At 36.7% G+C, this 25,697-nt stretch overlaps 2 protein-coding genes across 2 annotated transcripts in view; one reads left to right on the top strand and one right to left on the bottom strand.

Annotated features, from left to right (window-relative positions):
* Positions 1 to 25,697, bottom strand: part of nbeab (neurobeachin b) — a 203,748-nt gene that overhangs the window by 62,646 nt on the left and 115,405 nt on the right. Inside the window, exons 38-40 of the mRNA XM_055028191.1 lie at positions 17,468 to 17,592; positions 8,744 to 8,890; positions 4,434 to 4,570 (exon numbers count right to left, since the gene is read on the bottom strand). Of these exons, the coding sequence (XP_054884166.1) occupies positions 4,434 to 4,570; positions 8,744 to 8,890; positions 17,468 to 17,592 (409 nt within the window). The remainder of the gene's footprint in view (positions 1 to 4,433; positions 4,571 to 8,743; positions 8,891 to 17,467; positions 17,593 to 25,697) is intronic.
* On the top strand, positions 1,566 to 24,341 carry mab21l1 (mab-21-like 1). Its single transcript, XM_055028237.1, has 2 exons — positions 1,566 to 3,017; positions 23,895 to 24,341. The coding sequence occupies exon 1, from the start codon at positions 1,937 to 1,939 to the stop codon at positions 3,014 to 3,016; it is 1,080 nt and encodes a 359-aa protein (XP_054884212.1). The 5' UTR covers positions 1,566 to 1,936; the 3' UTR covers position 3,017; positions 23,895 to 24,341.

The raw sequence follows: 25,697 nt of genomic DNA, 5'->3' as shown, positions 1-25,697 counted from the left end.
AATTTAATTTGTCCTAAATGTGATACAGTTGAAGAAATAAAATGAATTATCACATTACAAAAAAAGCTATAACCTCTGGCATATCACACAATTAGATTTCATACTGCAAATCTGTAATTTCTGCCCGGTAACAGTGTAAAATTACAACTGCACTTGCCAAACAGCTACTAGCAATGTGCTCATGACAGGCTATGATGATAATGGGAGTCACCTATCTATCAAGGTCCTTCCTCACACACCACGCCTCTCCTCAGCCGCATCTGTGTGGGTAGAGCAGAGGCTGAGCAGCAGTGGATTGCCCTCATAATGTCTGCTTGTGTGCAGCTCTGAAGAGGGCAGAGATGGGTGTAAATGCCTTTGTGTTCCTTATCTGATCTATGCAGCAGCATCATCTTTTTGAAGTCCTCTTCAAAGCATGAACAGTACACTGTGAGATGGTGTGTCAGTGCACTGATGAGAGCCAGGGAAGGCATCTCTTCAATTTAGTGTAAGTGCAGATACATGGCGTCCTCATGGTGAATCACTGGGTACTTACTAAACTATTCAGCCATGCAAATGTTAAATGCTCAAATTACTGCTAAACTTGCTTCATTTTTTCAAAACTGCCTAATGATACATTATATAGGCTATATATAAATAATTAAATTTTATTTCAAATAGTTTGCTGAGAAATTATTTGAAATTATTTTTTCTCATGCTACTAAAATCTGATCTTTATTTTTTTTTGTATTTAAATTACAAATTTCCCTTTTAGTAAATAAAATTGTAACCGTGCAAAATACAGTTGCGTGTTAATACAGACACGCTGCTTCTCACCGAACACAAAAAAGAAATCACTCTCATGAATACGCTCTTTAAACAAAATGTGTTTTAAAAACATTCAAAAAAAAAAAGAAAAAAAATTACCATAGATAGTTAGACATTTTGCGGCTTAAAGCCCAAGTTATAAAATCCCTTTCTTCCCAAGGTTGTTCGATAAATTACTAAATCATTAAGAAGAAATAAATATAAACTCCAAAAACACTTTTACTTTTAGTGATTGAAACATTTAAGAGGGAATACAACTTATAGCGAATAATTAATTTAAAAGAAAAAAATGTATTTTTCAGGCCACGTACTTTAGAATAATCTCCCTTATTATATTTAGTCACAATTTCTTCAGTGGAAAATTTTAAATTCGTAAACGGCTTGAAGTGAAAGTTTTTTTTTATGCATTAATAATTTTGTTAGATGTATTAAACAACCTAAGTACATCCACTGTTCGTTGTTTTTTTTTTAATACAGACTTTTGAAAAAAATAAAAGGATGAAGATCGGACTAGTAAAATAAATGAATAAATAAATAATAGTGATATGGATAAATCCAAACGTGTAGCTGTTCGACCGATCCCCGCTTCACAATCAGTAACGTACTGTTCTTCATTTGTATATAGGCTAACAATCCGGGATGAATTTGTTTCCCATAAACTCCTGTGACGCTTTGGAAAGCGATTGGACATCCCGATCTTAACTCCGCCCTCATAATAAAGAGTGTGAGTGCGTCTCCTTGTTGTAAAACACAGCAACGCCAGCCTTCTGCGTCGAGAGGGCACGCTGCACTCAGCGCAATTACGCGGACTCCAAACTGGCACAGCGGTCAGAGCGAAAAGAGACATTTTCCCGCTATTGACCGAAGTGCAAATGGACTTTAAATCACGTCATCCGGATCGTTTTGAGAACTTGTTTTGAGCACTTCAATGCAGTTTACGGCACAACAGCTGTGACTGTTATGTTTATCACGCATGTGCTCTGAGCACATCGCCATTTAATAAACTGATTTTTTTTTCTTTTTAGATTGCTTTCCTTCTTCTCTAAAATTGGCTCCCGTACAAACAGCCGCGTTGGATCCCTCGGCTTACTGCGAGACTCCGGTGTATAACCCGGATCTCTGCCCTAATATGATAGCCGCCCAGGCAAAGTTAGTGTATCACCTCAACAAATACTACAACGAGAAATGTCAATCTCGGAAGGCGGCCATCTCCAAGACCATCCGCGAGGTGTGCAAGGTGGTGTCGGATGTGCTGAAGGAGGTGGAGGTGCAGGAGCCGCGCTTCATCAGCTCCCTCAGCGAGATGGATAACCGCTTCGAGGGACTGGAGGTCATCTCTCCCACCGAGTTTGAGGTCGTCCTCTATCTGAATCAGATGGGAGTATTCAACTTCGTAGATGACGGCTCTCTGCCGGGCTGCGCCGTCCTCAAGCTCAGCGACGGCCGCAAGAGAAGCATGTCTCTGTGGGTCGAGTTCATCACCGCCTCCGGGTACCTCTCTGCGCGCAAGATCCGGTCGAGATTTCAGACGTTGGTGGCCCAGGCTGTGGATAAGTGCAGCTATAGAGATGTTGTGAAAATGGTCGCAGACACGAGCGAGGTGAAGCTGCGCATAAGAGACAGATACGTTGTGCAAATAACGCCCGCTTTCAAGTGCACTGGCATCTGGCCGCGAAGCGCTGCGCACTGGCCTCTGCCGCACATACCCTGGCCGGGACCCAACCGAGTTGCAGAAGTCAAGGCGGAGGGTTTCAATTTGTTATCCAAAGAATGCTACTCGCTGAACGGCAAGCAGAGCTCGGCAGAGAGCGACGCCTGGGTGTTGCAGTTCGCCGAGGCCGAGAACCGGCTCCTCCTGGGCGGATGCAGGAAGAAATGCTTGTCGGTCCTCAAGGCGTTGCGAGACCGTCACCTGGAGCTGCCGGGACAGCCTCTGAACAACTACCACATGAAAACTCTGGTTTCCTACGAGTGTGAGAAACATCCCCGGGAGTCGGACTGGGATGAAAACTGCCTGGGCGATCGCCTGAACGGGATACTATTGCAGCTTATTTCGTGTTTGCAGTGCAGGAGGTGCCCGCATTATTTTCTGCCTAATTTAGACCTGTTTCAAGGAAAACCGCACTCAGCCCTAGAGAACGCGGCCAAACAGACTTGGCGACTGGCAAGAGAAATACTGACCAACCCCAAAAGCTTGGAGAAACTCTGAGGTAACACAAAATAAAAAATATATATATAGATATATGTTGATTTACTTCATTTTAAAAATGGGTTAGAGGTCTAAAGAGCTCATAAACGGACAGAGGAAAATTTGCCAAACAGTTGTTGTGAAATGTGACTGTTCAAATATTTTTGGCCTAGTTTTTTTTCACTACGGTCTTTCTTTTCCAACAGTATCAATTGTAATTATTCCTGTTCATCTTTGGAGGCGTTATCAGACTTTTCAGAAGCAAATTCAAAGTATTGTCAGTTAATCCGGAAGGCCACAGGAGATTTTTATTATTATTATTATTTTTTCGCACCACACGACTGATAAAATCCAACATTTTCCCAAAGGCTTTAGAATACAGCCCCATAACAAAATATGAACAAATAAAAAAAAAAAAAACACACACATCTGTACATTTTATTATACTGTAAATACATTCATAGATTGTGAATCAAGTGATCTGAGATTGTGAATGTTGTTCTGTGACAAGTAAATAGAATCCACCTGTTTAAATCTGAACTTTTTCTTTATCTGCTAGAAACGTTTTTAATTTATTCTTGCATCAGTGGTAGTCTGACTCACCTGTTTCAATGGACATTTTCTATTTTTTTTTATTATTTTTTAAAGAGTTTACATTTTGATGGTAAGCGTGCGACATTTGTTACATCTAAAACATTCCATCGCGTTACTTGAATGATTATTTAAAAGTACTCGAGTTGTTTTTCCTTCATCATTCTTATAGGCCAACGTGATTTAAAAAAAAAAAAGAAATAAGAAAATGATAGCCTATATATATTATATATATATTACAGTTTAATTCGAAAAAAAATGCACTTGAAATACACTGGATTATAACATCTGTGATCTGTTTTTTTTATATTATTATTATTTCTGTCTTTGATCTAATTTAAAGAGATAATAAAACGAGCTGTTTCATATACTTGTGTCCCCCACTTTTTTTAAGAAAATGCCAACTGGGCGGTAGAGCAGAAGGCCTGATGCAAAAGCATAATGAAGGGCGATTAATATTTAACCATTTATTAAAAATAAATATGAGTAGCGTGGGAAAAATTGACAATCTATACAAAAAATAGTAATGTGCGTAAACCCGTGTATGTTTTCTTTAAAATGCAAACCTTTTAAATAAGAAACCATAACTGGCTTAAAATATGCGCTTGAGAAGCTGTCCGAGGAATAACCTAGTAATTACACAAATAGAAAGCGCACGCAAACCAAAAGTCAAAATAATAATAATTGAAAAAAAAAACAACAACACACACACATAAACTCGGATTTCTCTCTTCAAAACAGAATATTGTCAAAACGGCGAATAAATAACCAAGTGCAGCAGGATTTTTGTTTCCTTTGCAGGAGGAACAACAGGCAGCATTCCGCCCGCTCCTTGCAGGTCACTTACCTTCGGGTCGACCCGTTTGAAGGCGGGGTCATCCTCGTCCACCTCAAAGTAGATCTCAGAGGTGGTGATGGACAGAGTTCCGCGGGCGACCAGGACCGGGGCGACAAGCTGGGCCGAGCTGCTCAGGACCACCGGACCTGGGGAGGGCGAAACAGGACGGACACATGGGGACATGTTCTGTTTAGATTATGAAGGGACCTTGACTCCACAAGACGGCGGATTCAGGCCCGTTATCGAGCTGTAGACCAGCTTTAATAATTGTGATGGCGCCTTTTTGTTGGCATTTTGATTGGATTTATATTTACAAAAAACAAAAAAATAAAAAACAACAAAAGTTTAAATAAAAATGAGAAAATATAGATTTGCTGCACGGCGGTGCGGAAACTGTGCAATTCAGCGTCGTTTCAAACCAAACCGGAGCTGTTTTGTTAAAATCTGTTTTTAAGAAATAACTGAAAATAAAATGCTTTTCGAGAAACGTGTTGCCACCGAGTAAAAAAAGTCTCGTTTCAAATTCTTCACGATGGTGTGTTTTTGAAGTGAGAAAATGGAGGCTTTTAATTAAGACGGCAAGTCTTTGACTTTGTCTGCGGAAGGTGAAGCAAAAACAGCACAAGCAAAGTGCTGCAGAATGATTTCAGGAGCAAATGATCACCTATTAGGCCGGATTTTGAACATGGTGGGCTGATAGTGATCGCATTTTCTTACTCCAGTCCCCCCCCCCTTCCTCCTCCGTGTTGTCAGATCAGTGTCGCTGCAGAGCCCCGTTACAGTGATTTGTCTGCTCTCAAGCGAAAGCCTCGAAAAATCTCCTCCCAAAGAGCCACTTTAATGTCTCGTCAATCTTAATCTGCGTTCCTCGGCCAATTATGGGAGATAGGGTTACAGAAATACAAGTGGATTTCGGTTGGAGCTCCCAGAGCGTCTCTTCATCGCTCTTGCAGGCTGCACAGTAAAACCATCCTCCCCTGGATACGTGTATATATTTTTTTTTCCTTCTCAGCATTGCTCGGCTCCATTAACGTTGATCCTATCTGCTGATGCTATCAGAGCAAATATTACACAGTGCTTACAAGCTTCACATATGTAACCAATAACGTCAAGCTCTTTTAGCTGCATTTGGAGCATTATTAACAGGAGATTAAGAATCATTGTCTGACTTAAGTGAAACACAACCCCCTCATTTCTTTGCATTTCCTAATTTTATTTTATTATTATTTTTTATTTGGTTTAACAGCAATAAACGTTGAGGTCTTTAATGTCATCCAAGTCCCCAAAGTATAATGAAAAAAAGAAATAACACTTCTGGGCAAGGCATTGTAATTTGTCCCAAAAGAGCTACACCAAGAGAAACACACTGCAGCCTGAAGCATTAAGTATGTATTGCTCATCGGCAGAAGAGGATTATGAAGTAATCCCCTCAGGGATCCTCATAATTAGGCTATAACATTAAATGTTTACATAAGAATAATAAAATTAAGGACAAGTTACATGGGGTGAAGGATCTATACGGGGCAAAGCCCATAATGGCAAACTGTTGGGGCTTTTTTTATTAAATGGAAAATAAAATTTTTCCAAACAAACTTGGAAAAAAGTCTAATACCAACGAGGTGGGCATTTGGGAGAAGTGTTTAGAGGAAGAGTTTAATCTTAGCTACAATTTGCAGAAGATAATGCAGAGTTTGACTAATGTGTGTGTAAAAGGAAGGTGGGCTACTTGCACAGATTTGAAATGGTTTGCAGAAACATACTTTGCAAATGAAAAAAAAAAAAACAAAAACATTTTGCATACAGATTTAATCTATTAAGAAATGTGGATTTACTTTACTCATTTATAAAAATGTCACCACTCGAGTGATCTTTATTTTGAATGGGGTCTTAAACCAGATACAAAAAAGGCAAAATTAAAGCAAAACAAAATGGTTGTGGCGACTAAGCCACACTTGGTGGTGTGCTAACAAGCTTCCGGTATGCTGGCAGAAGACTCATAACAACAGACTATTCCTTACCGTGAGGAATGGTCTGACCGGAAACTCGTTTTCTCAGTTCTGGATAAATATGTGCAAACAAAGGAAATTCATGTAATGCCAGCTTGAGCCCAGGCAGCGTTTAAAGTGTTTGTGGGGGAGAAAAACTAATCATAGGTTGAGTAACCACAACTGCCTGAGCTCATGAGTGCAAGCGCCGCCCCTTTGGCAGCAGCAGCAGGCACTGACCCAGCGGCTGGCAGGAGGAGGACGGTTGTTGACAAGGATCTAGTCCCAGATCTCTCATTAAGACTGTTCATGCCTGGGATTATATATGCGGGACAAACTCAGATCGTTCATCTGAAAAGCATAATCTCACTGTTGCAGCACACTGAAGTCCCCCTACTGACAAAAACAAGAATTTAACATGCCCTTAGCATAGAAAAGAAATCCCAGCTAATAATCTTAGCTTAGTACGCACGTTATAAACATATCACAACTATCAAACTCAATAATGCTGCGTTTACAAGGTCACATGTAGTTTTCCCTGGAGAAAAGCTGCTCGTTGTGTACTAGTCTCTGCTATGTGCTTTAGATTGGCCGATGAAGGGTTCATCTGACAGACATGAAGCGTTTGGCTGCCTGCTGGCCCTGGGTCAGAGAGGAGGGGTTAGTCTCATCTGTGAGATCTTAAAGGGATTTTGCTGCTCATAAGCGCCCTGCTTCGGTTTAAATTCACACGTCAAAATATTAGCACCACATGGCTTTTAAACATTTTTAATGATCGACGTTTACTCTCTTCCTAACAAATAATGTAAAACCTGGAATGCACATAAATATAATATTTGTTTGGGAATTGCATTTGCAAAACATGTACATGTACAATTCAAAGTTCTACAAAAGAGAAACTCATTAAATTAAAAATATCCAGCAACAGTCTACTAGTCTACAGTCTATTTATCTTAATCTTAGGAAAATACTATTTTTTGCTAATATAAGCAAATAAATGTATATGAGCACAGTTTTTATGTGAATGAAGAATTCTTTGTGCTTTCATTCTGTTGTGAATTTCAGTAACTTTAAAGCAAAAAGCAAAAGTTTATCATTACCTCGCTTAAAGTCAAAGCATGATTTATATGCTTAACTTGCAGAACTGTTGAAGGAAAACACAAGTAGAAAACTGCACAAGTGACTGCCTGTGTAACACAAACTTTCAAATCTAATTTAGAATATATTAACAATAAACTGAGAAGGATCGCAGTTCTGAAGATTAGAGGCGTGTTTTACTGAAGGACATCTTACCTTACAGCTGGTTCATATAAAATCTCAGACGATCCATTCAAAAAAACAAACAAAAAAAAAACTTTGACAAAATAAAGCTTCCAGCTTTAAACATATCTTTAATATGTCACCATGAACTGGAACTCTAATATACACAAATAACAAATAATTGGAAAGAATTTGTTATGTATAAATAACTTATTATTATTTAACTAAGCATAAAATAAGTTTAGCAGTATATTCTAACTTTATAATTAAATATAAGTCATGTTCAATTGTGTCTGTCCGCCATTAAACAGTAATAACATTAGGTTCAGACTGATGTTTAGATAAGCATAAACAACCCTCCTTTCAAATCCACTTCATGACTTTCTCCTCTGAAAAAGTCCAAACAGAAACAGACCACTGTTGGTTTATTATCATTTAGATACTGAATTATGTTTGCTAAGCTTGATCCTTGCAAGAAAGAAAAAAATGATCTTGAGCATTGAAGACCCAATGAGCATAAAGCATATGTAAAAAGTCTGCAAAAATGGTCCAGTGGTAAACTCAAACTTCAAACACTGCACATGAAGGTGCATCTCAGTAAACTGGAATATTTATTCTGATAGGCTCAATTGTGGGATTAAAATACTCTATGAAGACATTTTAAGCAGGTATCTAACACACTTTTCATTAAAGCTAACTATTGTATTAAATGTGTTTATTCGTTATCAGATAACATTTTCAACTAATAAACTAAACGTAGTTGCATTTGCTTTAAAACTGACATTACTATCATTACAATTTGAAAACAGACTGATCTACAGAAATATTGTGTTTCACTTAGTGACTGACTGAAATAAATAATATTTTCAGTAATATTCTAATTTATTGAGATGCACCTGGACAAATAAGAAAACATGATGGTTTCATGACAATCTTCTGTGATGATGTTTCAATGTTGACAACAATGAGCATGCATAGTTAAAACACAACAATGCAATCAATGAATGCAAAGTGATTTTTAAAAAAAAGAAAAGAGGTGCAGTAATGTCTGGGGTATTTAAAATGCTGATGTACCGCCAACGTTGTCCATCTCCTTCTCATGGAGCAGGCTGACGTTATCGTCTTCTCCATCCAGGACCAGTTCTGTCTCTGGGTTCTGACTGGCCAAAGTTGGGCTCCGGAAAACTAACTTGGACTTCACAATCTTTTCTTCCTGTAAGGCTGTAAAAAACCCCAAAAACAAACGAGACATTTTGAAATGTAATGTGCCATCTCCAAACTACTAATATGGTTGGGTTAGAAGTTTGGACTTAACCCTTACCCTAACCCTAACCCCAACTAATGTATAGTTGCTCTTTCATATTGTAGGTAGATAGAATAAGTAAAAGTATGAAATAGAAGTTTCTGCTTTTTATGTGGGAAAATAGACTAGTACCAAACAATAATTTTTTAGCTAATTTTACTTGTCAACATAGGAGATATGGAAAAGCTTTATCTAAACATATTTTCCAAACATTTTCTTTGCTTTCTGAAACTGAACTCCCAAGCAGTGAGAGGATACAGAATTAGATCATCTATATATTTAGATTTGGGCACTGCCATCAATTTAAACCAACCAATTAAGTTACTCCAAAACAAAAGCCAAAAGCAAAATAGAAACACTCATTTTAAGCATCATGGATTCAAATACAAGTATTTGGTAAACCAAGCCTAGTAAAACTTGCTACCCTTACTCATAAAAAAAAACTATTATATCTCAAGCTGATAATTAAATTGTGTTTTATAGCCAAGCATTAATGCATACACCCAGTTCAACTACATATTTTTGTTGCAATGATGTTATTTGTATAAAAAAATGTCTCAAATCAGTACCTGAGAAGATGCTCCATCACACTGTCACCATTTATGTTGGTTGCAAAGTATATATATATATTTAAATTGGGAGAAAATATAAAAAAGGCAATATAACAATATAGTAAAAAGTATTTTAGGGAAAAAACCTTTTTGTATTGTTTGAAAATATGAATAAACCATTTGGTCATAGACAATAAAATAATGTTTTCATATGCTCTGTGTTTTAGTCTTATCACACAGAATAGAGAAAACTAACGCAACTCAACACAATGACCTTGATTTTATTTACATACCACTTTATCTGCATATGAAAGACTGCAAAGGCTATTCATGGGATTCTGCACTGAATATATTTTGAGAGGTTTAACTTGAGAAGTGTGCCAGCTTTTATTTTTAGGTCAACAATGAAAGACAATCTTTATCTTAAAAGACCAAAAGCTGAGTCGGGGGATACATATCACGCTCGGTGTAGATTAGAGATAATATTAGCTGCTTTTGGAGACTTGACAAGAGTGGGACTGAGCAGACAGCTCAATTAGGAGCCTGTTTATAGGAGGACTTCATCATATGGTGATGGTATTAAGTGGAAATCGAAAAGGATGTGTCCTTACACAATGCAAAAACAAAAACCTGCATTGATCATTTTAAATGCGCCCAGCTTGAACATGTGCCTGTCACACGGAGGCTCGAAACACTTCTGTGATTCCCTCCCCTAAAGTCCAGTGTTGGAAATAACCAGTGGAGAAACTTGCGTGCTAAGGGAAGAACACATATCAAGGTAAGGGAGGTGGCTGACATATGTCTGACATGTTTCCTTTCACCATAGTTCTTAATTCGCCTTTCCCTCCCTTAAGGAACATGTACCTTGTCTTGAAGAGGTCACATTTGACTGTTGTCAACACTACTACTGACGGGGGGGAAAAGCCTCGCTTCCTGCTCTGTCTCATATCTGGAGTTCTTTCATCAGATGAGGGGAAGAAGTTGGAGTGTTTCGGAAATGAATTCTGTGCAATGTTACATGGAAAAGCCTGCTAGTGGTCAGAAATCAAAGCAGGAAGAGTGAAACCTAAAACTGGATTTCTGTAAAACATCATTACGCCTCAAGTAAATGAATGAGAATTCAACAGACGGACTGAGGCTCTGACTGGTAGTTCTGGAAGGGGTTTAGAAGACCAAATAAACCGTGGTGATTTCACCATGTAAAATCAACATTAGGTGAGGCATGTGTTTGCAAGAGTCAACATTATCCTCCAACTATCAGAAAGTACTTCCGTACTTAGAGAACGCATGATTACAAATAAAATAAAGTGTCAAAGTAAAACATCTGTTGAGATAAAAAGTCATGAGATTTTAGAAAAACTATTGTACTTAAAAAGGGTTTGGTAAGTGTTACCACTTACACTGCAGTAAGTGATAAATAGTGGAGGATTTAAGGCTTTACAGAAAAATAATAGAAGATGCATTAAAATAATAGTGCAAAGCCATCTGTCAACCAGGACAAAAAATACAAAGCATAAGTTGGTCGGTGACTTTCTCGTGTGACAGCAGTTTTATTTCTTGTTTGCTTTCAAGCTCTTCAGTAACAGTGCCAAGAGAAGTCACCTATAAGCCAGTCTCATGGGTCCTCTTGTTCAATCACTGAGCTGAAACTGCCTCAGAGTGCACTAATTACACTCCATAAAGTGCACTGCAGAGCTTTCATGCCCTCATTGAAGGCTGATGAAGATCTGCCGGCTGTCACCAAAGGAGGCGGTCTTGTAGCACTCATAGCTAGCTGGGGTTCAGCAAGGTCCTTACAGTTCCTTAGAGGGTATGTGGGGACTCTCTCTCAAAAAAGTTTGAGGCAGTAGACACTTTCTTTTTCTTTAGAAATCTTTGATAAATTTAATCCCAGTTAAATGCTTGAATAAGTAAGAGAAAGTAATCAGACAAACTGATTACGAACTAGAACTAAGTAGCTCGAAACAAAAAATACCAAAGAAAGGTTAGAGATGGGAACAGTAAAATGCTGAGGAAGCTTTTTTCAGCATCTGTGAAAAATACTTCAAGGCAATATGTTATTCAGGCAATCTGTAGAAGAGAAAAATAAACTACATTTTTGTTACTAAATCTACAGGTCTTCATTATGGGCTTTCAGCTATAAAACTGGACATACTGCAGTTCAGATCAAACATCATTTCAAATTATATTTTACAAGCTACAACAAACAAAAAAAGAATATGAGAATTTTAAATAAACCAAATTTAACAGAGTGGTTATTTTGACAGAAAAAACAAAAGATGAATTGGTCTCTCTAGAATCAACATAAAAAAAAAAATAAATAAATAAATAAAACACTCACTGACCCACAGGTCAATTAATCTTTTAAAGAAACTCCACAAAATAAAATGGTATCAAGATATGCTCCTGTCAACACTTGCTACAATATTCACAATTTTAAGCTAAATGCAAAAGTAGATCATTTGCCTCTGATTTTCACAACCATTTAGAAAAGTTTTAGCAATATCTTGAAGGTATAAAATCTTCAGAGCACATATCCATCAGTGGGAAAGAGATACTTGGCATTGCTTCCAAAAAGGCAGCATACCAGCTGGAGAAGAGATATAAATGTGAAGCACATAAAAACCCCTGGCTCAGAGGCTCAGTTAAGCAATTGTGGTCAGAAGGTGTGTTTACATGCTGCTTCTATATCAATAGATAGCACATAAGCTCTGTTTAAAATACTAAGTACTATACCACAGAAATAAGTTGACATCATTTTGTTAATTTTAATATATGTTGCAGTTTCTAAAACACAGAAACGCTCCTGTCCCTCCCCTCCGAAGAGTTTTGAGTTTGTAAACTCTACACACCGAAAGCTGAGTGTTGAAAAATAACAACTGTCTAAATATATTTTTAAGTGTATATAAAGTGAGCTTTATAGAATGGATTCGCTACTTTTTCCGGACTCTGTTTCTGATCCAGCACTTCACTCTCGACTCCCTCCAACCCCCCGCTGTCTCGACATTCCACAAGGAGAGAAAAAGTCCTATTCATGGAATCACGAAGGCGATTCCATGTCTCTTCCCTCTGTCTCTTAACCTTTATTTAATCTGCACTGAGGAAAAATAAATGAGGGGGAAAATGACAGTTTCATACTTCCTGTGACACGAGACATTCGTAAATTTTTCGAGACTGTAAAAGTAAGCAAGACAACTTTTGATGTAGAGTGGTTTACACAGTACAGACGCTTCCTCTAGGAGTGATCTTTATCCAATATTGTGGTAAGTGCTTTGTGTGTCAAGTTCGTTGTCACGCAACAGTCTCCATCTCTGCAAAAAAAAAAAAACTAAGGCCAAAAGGTGATAATCCTGCATCTTTACTCAATAAAGATGCAGGATTCAATAAGTATTGAACATGTTAATGTCTTTCTCAGCAAATGCATTTCCAACAGGGCTGCTGACACAAAATGAACCCCACATGTTATATGTTAGCAACAACCCCATTAATTCACACATACAGAGAAATCAAAACAAGTTAGCCTATAAAATTGTGTAATAAAGTGGAAGAGCACAGGGAATAAGCACTAAAAAGACTGTAATTTGTGAAATACTTAGTAGAAAAGCTTCTATTTCTAATGAAAGGTTCAAGTTGTCTACTCTTGTATGGAGAAATGAGTTTCATGCAGTGCTCAAGAGTCATGTTGAGCCACTGCTCCACACAAACTGTCTTCAAACTCTGATGCTTCAGGGAGCCTCTTCTATGTACTTTAGATTTTTGCCAAGAACATTTCAGTAAATTTCTCTATTAATGTTTTATTCAGTTATATGAAGTCTGCCAGTACGATATGCTGAAAAATGTTTCTGCCCCCAAAATTCACTGTTAGTGGTGGTGTTTTCAAACACAGGTGAAGTGACACTTCTCTTTCAAACATGGTCTGCAAAATTACATCTACAGGGTGAAGGATTTCAGTCTCATCTCACCAGACCAGTTGGATTTATTTGTTCTTTATTTCAAATGCTCTGCAACAAACATTAAATGAGTGTTAATCAGTTTTTGTTTTTTTCCCAACAATGAAATCTTGTGGAATGAATGTATTCAAAGGCCTTGTGGTTGAGTGTATTACTTATTGTTCTCATATAAATTCTAAATCTTTTCTACAGCTTTCTGCAAGTAATGTTTGGCTCTGTACTACTACTTTTCAAGTTCCTGTTGTGTCATAAATCATGCAATTCCGAAAATATGTGCTTCACACTTCCAGATTATTGGTGCTGGCTGGAACATTCAGCAGTTTCGAAATGAATTTGCAGCCAATTCCATCAGCATGGTTTGAAAAAAAAAATGGATCCAAAAATCGTAGGAGCCTTTCTAAGATGTTTTTTGTCAAATACATTGGAAATAAAAAAAAACTTTTTCATAGACTATTAATCAGGGATAAATAAACAGATCTGTGTTTTTGGCTTTCTGTACATTTTAGCAGTTCTCTTTCATTTTTTCACTCAGTCTTGAGTCATTTGACACTATTTCTTTTATGGATTAAATAATTTTAATTTATTTTTATGAGTGGATTTCTTCATCGAGCCCTCAAGAAATACATTCACAAAATGCTGACATGTTCATTACTTTTGTTTCTCGCTGCATTTACTTAAAACCTACATTTAAATATCTGAATATGTATGCTGGAAAATACTGCGATGTTATTTGCCACAGTAAAATGCCTTTAATTATTATGTTGGTAAAGGTTAATATTACATCATGAGGCTATGCCTGCTAAAGTAAAAGCCTATAAAGATCGCCGCCTGGTACAATCAGCTTCAAGAGAAGCCGCTCACCTGAAATGAGACAGCAAGGACACCAGGAGGTAAAACACCCCGTTAAACATTTGGATCAATATTAACGTGACTTCCATTTCATGCTTGCCCAATTCCAATCACCTAACAATATAGTCTGATTCTCGGCAGAGGCTGGCTGGACCAAGGCAGGTTATTACAGGCAAAGGCCAGAGACCGAATGTGCTAGCTAAGCTGTCAGCACTTCTAATAGACAATGAGGCAGAGTTTAAGGTAGAGTTCAACCATCAGAGTCTACATCCTTTAAAGTACAGACACACAGTGAACAAACCACCCCCCCAAAACATTCCAACTCTTATGAAACAAAACTTGTTTTCCCACTGCCATTAAAGTTGCTTGAAAGATGTCAGCAAAGTATCAACCACAGGAATAACATTCTGTAGTACTGTGATGAATTTAAGGTAATCTCATACAAAGTCTAAATCCAACGTGTTTTTTTTTGTTTTTTTAAAAAAAACAATACCACTTTAGTTAAAAAAATACTAATTCCATTTTTAAGTAAAAATATATGACTCGGCTGATAAAGCGAGTTCACAAGAATGAATTACTCCAGCTTCTAAATTAGGAAACACAAACACCTTATTTCTTTCAGAAAACGAAGTAATAAAAAGTCTTGCATTCGTCTTTTCAAATACCTCCCTCCTCTGCAGCTGCATAAAGCTTAATTTACAACTGCAATGTTGACTTTGCTGGCTAACTGGGATAAACAAAGGCTTCTGTCAAATACCAGACTATTGCGATCTTTAGTCTGTTGTGTCTGTTCTTTGGTTTCTTTGAGAGCTGCTAAAACAAGAATTTTGAACTTAAAGATTATTAATCAATATGCTAAGATATGCATAAGACATTTAATGTGGATATGACAAAGACAAATGTAGAATGTTTTTTTGTTTAAAAACAACATACTCTGTTTTTCAAGCTTAGATTAAAGCAATTTGACAAAATAAAGTTTATAGCAACTGACTGATGATCAAAGTTCAGGTCAACTGGGTTTGTGTGATTGACATGTACATCAAAAAACTTGACTAAGTCAGGAATACAATGATGCATATTGTTAGTGTAAATTGGAAAAAAAGACACTGACCTAACACATAGCCTTGAGGAGCAGCTTTTGACATACTGGCAAGAGGAACAAAGTCCACCGAGTTGAACATAATACTTAAAATCACTAGTTAGAAAACCAGCTAATGTGCCAGAATGAATGATCCACTTCAAATTTTAAAAAAGTCTACCTTGTTGTCATAATTTCACCTGTATCTTGATCTGTGTTTTTTAACACTGGGCCCATTGCCTGTATGTTCATCTTTGCTTTCTAAAATGAAAAAATAAAAATGAAAATGAAAATCACATTTCCATGTTTAATTTAGCTGTTGTTTCCCACTCATACTCTGTTTTTTTTTTTTAATAACTAAACATTTTGTCTGTTTTCTTTTTATTATAGATATTCTCTCTCATCAGCTTTGCTCATTTGGAATTGTATTACTTGTGATCCTTCATCTGGTTGTCCTGGACATATTCTTACAGTTAAAAATCACAATGCCATATTTGTTGAACAATAAACCCTTGAGACTTCACAGCTGGGTGATCTGCTAGACAGTTATTGTCAATATCATGGCAGTAAAAACCAAAAATTGTAACTGTCAATTGTCTCGGCTCCCCCAAAATCTGATGAAGGTCTCACAAAGATGAAAAAAAAAAGTATTTTTATTTTAACTCCTCATAAAAGCCTTTGCTACACAGCCACATCAAAGTCAGTTAAAATAAGCTTGAAAAACAACTCACCTTTGATAGTGAGCATCAGACTGCAGGCAATCCCTTTCAGCTGACAAGTTTATACATTATTCCGCTCATTAAAACTAGAGCATGCTAGCACGATCTCAAAAAGTCTTTAGTCAGTTACTTTGACAGAAGCAGAAAAATATAAATAATGGATTTTTAAAAAAAAGAATTAACATTGGAGTTCTGTGCCACAGATGAAGGAGTTCAGCAGGCAACTGAACTTCACGAGGTTGCAAAATAAATAGCTAACACAAGCCTAATATTTTTAATGGTTGCATTACAATGAGCTGAAGAAAAAACGTGGTGACGTGCAGGGACTCAAAACCATTTTGAATATAAATTATCATACACACATTCTGATTACAGCAAATGAGAACATATTAATTCTCATTAATATGTTGTGGACGGAAATTCACAAACTCAAATTTACCTCTAAAAATCTGTGTTAAAATATTGATAAATGTTTGAGATTTTTTTCTGATATTATCTGGACAATCTATAAGTATTGGATTGAATTAGGAAGTTCCAGGACAATGTTATTTCTTATGCTTTATATATTTAACAAGTATGTAAATATTTACAGGCATTACAATGTAATGCGTTATTTAATGCATTACATTTTACCCCTCACATCTCTGGTGAATGCCTTTATTTTGAAATTTCTTTTATTTTTCTCAGTGAAAATCAGAACAGCAAAAAGTAGTTTTTTAAGACTATTCTTCAAGGTTTCTCTACAATGGCAGAGAAACCTGGTAACTTGGAAAATCCAAAAACCATTACAAAAATGAACAACAAATCAACAAACTGTAATTACTGCATCTATCTTAAAAATGGGACCACCTGCTTCTTCAACAGCTGCCAGGTGTTCGTCTAGATGGAGCGCATTATATTGAAGAAAAAGTCTAAGGTAACCATAAAAATGAGGCAACTGTTGTCTTAAGTAGCTCAACGAAAAAAGATAGAACACCATCAAGATTCAAAATCCCACAAGGAGTATAATTAAAGGTAACTATAGCCACTGCGTTTGGTGCTTCTAATAATTTTGCGATCAACCCATTAAACTTAAACCCATTAAACATTTACCCTGCTGTTCAGTTACAGGCGGAAGGACTGGAGAATTTCATTTTGACAAGACAGCTATATTGTGAAAGCTTGGGGTGTAAGGTTTTATGCAGAAGTGACTCTAGGCGGTAGGCAAAACAAAACAATGAAAAGTTACAATCAAGGAGATAATGGTAACAGAAGACAGAGATTTTGTTTTATATTTGTTAGTTAGACTTTGCAACCACTACAACTTGGAATCCGATTTATATTTTCCAGAAATAAAAGAAGCACCTACCATATTCTTGTGAGGACTTGCATGCTACATCCAAGTGGGTGGAGCCAAATGGGTTTCGGACAAACCTCCTCCTCCGCCGCAGGTCATCTTCCCAGTAGTCAAGACGCCAGAAGTCATGCAGCTGACTACGAGAGAGACAAAAAGATGGGCAGATTAGACAGAGAGCACACTCCTCAATGATGGCCATCATTTAACATTTAAAAGAAATAAACATCTGGGGGAGAAAATTAAACCAGATATGGTGGACTTTATTAGGGTGAATGCTGCCAAGCTCTCTAGAGGCCTAAGTAATGCTACCTCTGCAAAAGCCAATAGCATAACAGCAGGGAGCACCAGCAAACCTGACATACATAAATCTTAGGCACCCCCATTTACAAATACGGCTTCAAATTACAAGTATAAATGGCACAGCTTGGCTTCTTTTTTACAATGTTTTTTAACAAGTCTTGTAAATCAAAGGTAGGAACCTCAATGCAGACAGCGTGTAGTTTAATGATCAGGGTCTTGGGGCGGTTGAAGCATGAGCCTATAAAACAAACCCTCCCCCCTCTGCATATGTAGAGCCATGATTAAAATAATGTGCTGAAATATTCATTGAAATGATTCCCAGGGCCCTGGAGCAACCCAATTGAAAACTGCATTTTTATTCATTATTAATAACAGGGAATTAAAGCCATAAAGAAAAAAAAAGAAAACAATTTCAGCATGTGGTAGCCATCTTTGTAAATGATTATTCCAACATAAGTGAGGACCTATGGATAATTTTATGGCTTGCAGCTAATGCAAACCATTAAGCATGGGGACAAGCATTAGGGTTTTAAGTACACAGCTTTCCAAATGTGTACTAGCTGATGCTGTTTTTAAGTTTGTGCACTTCACAGAAAATATAGCTGCATTTTCATCTATCTTTTTATGAATATGTGAAGAGATTGGGTACTATCCTGAATCATTTGGTCAGTCTCATTAATAACTGCACATGCCAACACTATAGCAGTTGGAATAAAATTAACAATATCTTTGTTTTACTCATCAAAATAAAGCATGTCTTGTTATATACGTATCTTGTAGGTAATGATTAGGAAACCCAATGCTCAAAAAACACTGTTGAATCAGGTAAAATATGTTTTTAAACTCACAAAGTCATTTGTCAATGTGCGTCAGTTGCTGTAAGACCTTGGCAGGCAGCCTTGTATTTTGTTCGATTTTTGCCCCCTTTCTCAGCCACACAGTTCTGAATCAGTCTAAACAGATTAAAGTGTTAGAGGGGATCACATCACAAAATAGACCCTCCTTGTTCCATGAATATAATATTCACCAGTGCAAGAAATCAAAAGACTCAGGAGAATTAGCTGAGTCCTGACAGCAACAAGGGCTCAGTTTCAGTTAAATATCAATCAAAAGCGGCTATGAGTAGTGAGTGTGTCCAAGCAACTGCGGATGTTGCTTTCACAAAGTATCATGAGCTGGTATATGCAAAGTAACACTGAATGCTTTGAGCTTGTCCCCTGCCAATCTCCCTCAAAGCTTAACTGAGAAGAAGACAGATGTCAGTGGAAAGGAGACACCCACGTAAATGATATTGTAAATGCAAGATTACACAGTGTAAAAAATGTAAATCCACTGTAGGCAACCGGGTGATTATTGTGGAAGTCGAGAGCGCAAATGCCAGTGGGGGATAAATCCCTTCTTTGAAGATTTCCTTATTATAGTATTAACCATTATAAAATGCTTTCAAGTGGTTTGCTTGAGGTTGTTCATTATACTTTAAGTCAGAGTGCCTAAACACAAGATTACAAGAAAAAACATGCTAACATTTAAATAAAAACAGGACTTACATATATTCTATAGCTTAAAGTAGATTTTTTTTGCAACAAATACGACTAAATCCATGGTTTTCAAGCTGTTTCAATTGGTAATATATGTCAAATGAATTGTATGATCAATGGTCTGGACTAAATTAGTTTTGTAGTTGAAGCTGTTTTACAATACAAGTCATATTTATATATCTGAACAAAACATGCACACATTCAGACATCAGTACACAGGAACACAGGGCAACTTTGCAATTCCTAGACAACTGATTCATCATCACAGCCTCTCAACACTTGTAGTACTTGGGTGGCCTATTCAGAAGAAATATTCAGAAGAAATTCATGCTGTTGATAGGTAAATATGAATCAGTTTCTCTAGATGAATATAAAAAGGAAAAAAGTGGATTGCTTCCTCTGTGTTGAGGGTCAGCCTTTGACCCAAGATGAGGACTTCAAATATCATGGGAATGATAGGATGAAGCTATCAATGAGAAAATTGGGCTTTCTTTGCAACAATGGAGGTGCTAACCTCATCTGTTTTGTGGAGTAAAATTTTTGCCAAAGCACAGCCCATCTAAATTCTTGCACTCATACACTGGACCCCGATCTACTTGTCGATCAATATTTGCTGATTGTTTTGAGGAAAATCTGCCTTTGACTGATTATTTTGTAGAGCATATCTGATATAGTCAAAAAAAAAAAAAAACAACTCAGGAAGCTGAGACATGTAGGCACAATGCAACTTGCATTTGTAAAGCAGCAAATCCACTCATTTTAGCTGATGGTGATTGGCAGTACTCCCAACAACAACATAAGGAACACTGTGGTTGTTAGCTTCTATGGGAGTGTTGAGACAATTTCCACTGTGTGTATTAATGCATGTACATTTGGTGTTTGAACTATTAAAATATGTAGTTATTCTAATTTTTAGAGGGGGTCTCAAGTGTTTGCTGATTTCAGATGTTTGTGGAGGGGTGTGGTATCCCATGGGTACTGGTGCTCCGCTGTAATCATGAGATATGGATGGCCAGTAAAACAAGATACTGGGAAAATGTGACAGAAATCTTCTCTGTAGGCCAGAAGCTTGGTGAAGAACTAAAGCTCCAAGTTATAGCTTTGGGTAAATAAGCAGTGCATTGTATGAGCACGTGCCAAGGCACCCCGAATGGCTGCCATGGGAGATTCAAGCAATTTTTAAACATGCATAATTGAGTCAAAGCAACACTCTGGGTATGTGGTTGATAATGAAATTACATTATATGATGCTCCAAAAAGTTGATTTTCCATAATATCTCCCTCAACCTTTTGAGTAAAAATAAAAAGCGGAATTTAGCTACACACTTTAACCAACCATGCAGAGTCAGTGAATTAGAGCATTTTGAAGTATTTTGAAGACTGCTTTATACTTGCTTAGACTAATGGGAATGTAAACCCAGGTGATCATATGCTCCTTGTATCAGTATTTCAATTCTGCTCAATGTTTTTACCAATGCCAAGATCCATACAATACAAAAAAGATTAATGTAGAATTTAGGTAATAAAGAGTCTGTAAAATATAAAATTCCTGTTTACAATTATTAATGCATAGCTAATAGTCTGTTTTCTTTCTGTAGCAAATTGTCCACCCAATGAAATCCTTTCATCAGAGTTGGTTTGACATCCTCATTTCGCACATCGAATGTGTCTGGCCTCATGACAACCATAAAGAATGGCTTTGAGCCGACCCGCTAGAAACTGGCAAAATTTATTAGTCCCATCACCCATCAATCAGCCAAATGGATTTCAAACCGCATTTTAAAAGCTAATTTTCCAACACTGATAACCTACAGGAAACAGAGCACCATTATTTATGAAGGTTTTCAGACTTGCTAAGTGTACCACGATAAATGAGAAGGGAACTATTGTCTTTTACCTATCCTCTTTTAAATGGATATTTAAAGCACATTTTTCCTCCAGCAGGCCTTGCTGAGGAGTGTGAAGTGCCAGATCTAACACTCATCCAGCAGGGTTTTACTGACAATAGAAACAAAACCCATAATTTTAATACATTGATAGCAGCAAGGTCAAAAGGTTTGATATACTTTATGGCAAACTGTGTAATATTGGTAGAAAAAACCCCATTAAAATCAACTCTTGAGGCTCATATCGATTCCACATGAGGTGTTGCAGTTTTAAGTGCTGTAGAACCTATTTAATTCAATTTACTTTATTTAAGTAGTGCCAATTCACAATTTCAATTCAGTCACACATATATTCCAATTGATCCTAGTTATCAAACAGTGCATTAAAGCTATAGTATGTAGCTTTACATTAATTTTTTGTTTTGTTTTAGATGTTTGTTGAAATTGTCTCTATGTTGTGGCAGTATGTTATGGGACAGATAATTAAACAAGCTCCTCTGCCTTCTCCCATTACTCCCAGTGCTAACTCAAAACAGCCAATCAAAGGCAGGAGGAGGGACTTAGCACTGTCAATCACAATGGCGCTGTTCATCTTCCTTCCTCCTTTGCTGCTCCTTTTCTGATTGCAGACCCTGTCGTGAATGCTGAGGCTAGTTAGCATGGATACCGATGACAGTGAATAAATTATTTCAATGTAACGGTAAGTTGTTTCTCCATTAACACATCTAGAAGCGAGTATACAAAGTTGATTGACAGCCTGTTTTGGATTGGTGTTTTTTTCCACCATGTCTAGATGTCTACATGTATTGGGATGCAGCCATTTAATTGTGTGCATTCCTATTTTCATTATTAGCAATTAAACAAGTGCACTTAATGAAGCCAACAGTCAATGGACGTCGGACTAATGAGGGTTAGAAGCTGTAACAAGGCTTGCGGATGAAAAAGATTTTGTTTTGGGGCAAAAAATTGGACTTTGCATCCATCTTATGCCGTTAGCAATTTTGCTAACACTAAAGTTATGCTTTCAAGCCACCTCAGCTTCTTAATGGTGGAGTCATTCCCAGTTAATGACGTTTTAGCTTTGGAGGATGGAAAAAAAGATGTCATCTTATAAAAATTAAAACGCTCAACATGTTTCTAAATCACCAAATTTACTTTTGCTTTTGTTTCTTTTTAAATAAAAAGGACCAAATGACTTTATGACAGAAACACTGAAGGTGCTTATTAGTCATGGTTCCGCTGCAAAGAAGCATCAAACACATGTGTCTGTGTGACAGACCTTATCCTCTGCATCCATCCATACAGCCCAATTGGGTGCAAATAAGAGTAGCTTTGAAACAGCATTTTTATGAAGCAAATGCATTTGAAATTGATTGAAATGCGTATATTTAAACAGATTCAGGCTTAAGAAGTTTGAAGATACTCCATTAATCTGTTACAAACTGAACCGATTGTACAGATATTGTGAAGATCAGTTAGACTATGAAGATGTACCTGTTGTTTCTTGAGGATTCAGGCAATATAAAAACTGAAGGATACAAACACATTTCTATATTAATCGTTGCACCAGTATTTTCTATTTATTTTTGGTAAGTGCTTATAGTTAAATACATGTCTTTTAAGTCACTTAACCATAATGACTCACAAACAGACGGGGTTGGACTGAAGAGGGATCATATTTTCATGGTTCAAGATTTCCTTTTTCATCCAATTTATTCTCTCAAGAGATTTATGTGGAGCGGTAAGGGGGGAGGTCAGGCACATACTGATTCAATAAAACACCATTATACTCTTTTAAAAATCCTGCACTGATGACATGAGTCGGGGGTAATTATAATAAATACCAGTAATCAGTGACAATTCTATTCAAAGACAAAGCAACTGGTTTCTGTCGCACGGCCACACTACTTGGAACACATCCGTTTTTAGTGACATTCTGAGGACAAATAGGCTTTTCTTTCATTTTAAGCTGTCCTAACAGTCTCTCATTGTGAGATAGTGAACTTCAGGGGAATTTGTAGAAGGTGCAAGTTCCACTGCCTCTTAAAACATTTCTTAAATATGGTTTAAGAAATAAATTGGCTGTTGTATATAAATATCTACTGACAAATTTCTGTCTCAACAATTTAGAAGAACTACCGGTCTCTGCAAAAATAACTATTCTTAGAACCAGTTCCTTGATATGATAAACATGGAAACCAGACAGAAGGAAAAAACTGTTTAATAGACCAGTGGATTATTTTGCATTCTCATATAACATTTCTCTATATTGCTGTGATAAAAAAAGGCAACAAAAATGGAATTCATCAAAAGTGGTCACTGGCAACCATATGGTGATGAACTCATATGTTTCAAAGCGACTTGTAAAGTAAAAAAAAAAAAAAAAAAAAAAAAAAAAATATATATATATCTATATATATATATATATATATTATATATATATATATATCTATATATATATATATATATATATATATATATATATAAAAGCACAAAACCCCAATAAATTTCATGTGTCTTTGGGATTCCAAATCATCAGTGGCTGTATGGTCACCATCATGATTTTATTATCGCAGATGGCTGCACATGATACATAAGACTTTCATCCCTTTAATTTTGCTATTTCATATATTTATATCTCTCAACACCACTTCAAACAAAAGAACACCAAGATCCAAATGTTTCTGTTTTTGTTTCTCGACTCTTCTTTTGCAGATTAAGAGATAGAGTGAAGAATTTGCTCTGGGGAAGAAGACAAAAGGAAACACCACAGCGGCAACAAGATTAACTCGAGGTCATCAGGTTTAATGAAGACAGACATGCGAGGTTGAGCGAGGGATGAGGAACCACACTGTAATGTTAGAAAACTCCCCAGGATCACCAGCTTTCCAGAACCAATCTTTTACAGAAAATGTGGCACATTCGAGCAATGCCCAGCTCAATTTCAACACCCATTGAAATTGATGATTATGTGAATGGGCCCCTTTCCAGATATAATTAGCACAGTGTACAAGGTTAAGTGTGGCCCAAGGGCAAAGAAAATGAATATATTGGGAAGCCAGAACAAAGGACTATCATGTTTAAGATAAGGTTCAGTTAAAAAAGAACAAACATTTGTAATTGCAGGGTGGGTTTTAAAGAAGTTGCATATTTTTAAGAAGTGATGGGTGAAGTAGTAGTTCAAACAGAGACAGTTCAGCAATATATTTTACTTTGCTATACCCATGCAAGTGACTGGTATGGGTATAGCATATAATATTAATATAATATTTATAATATTAATATTATAATAGTTTAATTGTTGCTTTGACTGAGATTTTCAATTACATTTCAGTCTGCTTATACTACGTTTTTATTGGGAAAACATGACAACAAAAAGTTGTCAAGTTTTTTTTTTTTTTTGGTTATGGGCAACCTTTCTTTTAGTCGCTGTGGCACAGCTGTCTTAGTGAAGAATTAAGGCTCATCATCCAAGGCCAAACAGTTGACATGGTTGTGGGACATATGTATTCTATAGAAGTGTGTAATGCTGCGCATTTTGATATCGAGCCGATACTGAGTAAATACAGAACCTGCATCACCAATACCAAAACCAATACTTTTTATTGAGATGAATATATCATTAAATTTCTTGCCTGTAAGTGTTTTGTGGTGTGTTCCTTTGAAAATTTTTGCTCAAACCTAGGGCATAATTTGGATAAAGTTTAAAGGTGTTTGCAAAAATACTTTAAGATACTAACATGATTTGTTAGTTTTTTCCTAGACAAAGCAAAAAAAATAAAAATAAAAAATAAAATAAAATCCTAATTTAAAAGTAAATTAAAGAAAAAAAATTGATTTAGAGTTGGAAAAACTACATCAAAGATAATTTTGCTTTAATTTGCTTTCAAATAAGGTGTCTTTTCTTTGTTTATTTAAGAATAAATGCCCAAAATGGGTTCAGATCCAGATGTGAGAAAACATCTGGATCTGGAACATCTTGTCTAGATGTTGTTACTGCTATCATTTTTATCACCAAGTTAAAGTTTGTTTATCTTGTTAGACTCAACCGGAGACCATGACCTTTGTTTTCTGCCCCAAAAGGGACATCAGACCTAAAGCCCTCAGAGGCTTTAAAGCCCTTTAAAGGTCCCCACCCCCCACGCAGTAGGACACTTCAGTTCTATTAGAATTGATAACCCTTCCAGGCAAGACCAAATACTCTGGGCACATAGTGAGTAAAGAGGTTCATTCCATCACAAAGTTATTATCCACGGGCAGATTGTTACCATTCATCACGCGCAAGAGATGAAACTCGCTGTTAGTCAAGGGAAACGGTTGTTTCACTGCCTTGCCACAGATCAATATGTGCTGCCATTTTCCTTTCTCCTTTGCTACAAAAAAGTAATTATACAGAAGAAATGTTGACAATCAATAGACTAGTCAGGTAGGGTTAAGGGCTGCCATGGAGGGTAGCAGAGGCTCCTCTGTCAGCTGTCAGTGATTCTCAGGTGGGACGGAAGAGGTTTGTTTGTTTCA

Source organism: Poeciliopsis prolifica, unplaced genomic scaffold (genome assembly GCF_027474105.1).
Source record: "Poeciliopsis prolifica strain line A6 unplaced genomic scaffold, Auburn_PproV2 SCAFFOLD004, whole genome shotgun sequence".
NCBI classification, from domain to species: Eukaryota; Metazoa; Chordata; class Actinopteri; order Cyprinodontiformes; family Poeciliidae; genus Poeciliopsis; species Poeciliopsis prolifica.
This window is presented reverse-complemented; position numbering and strand designations above follow the sequence as displayed.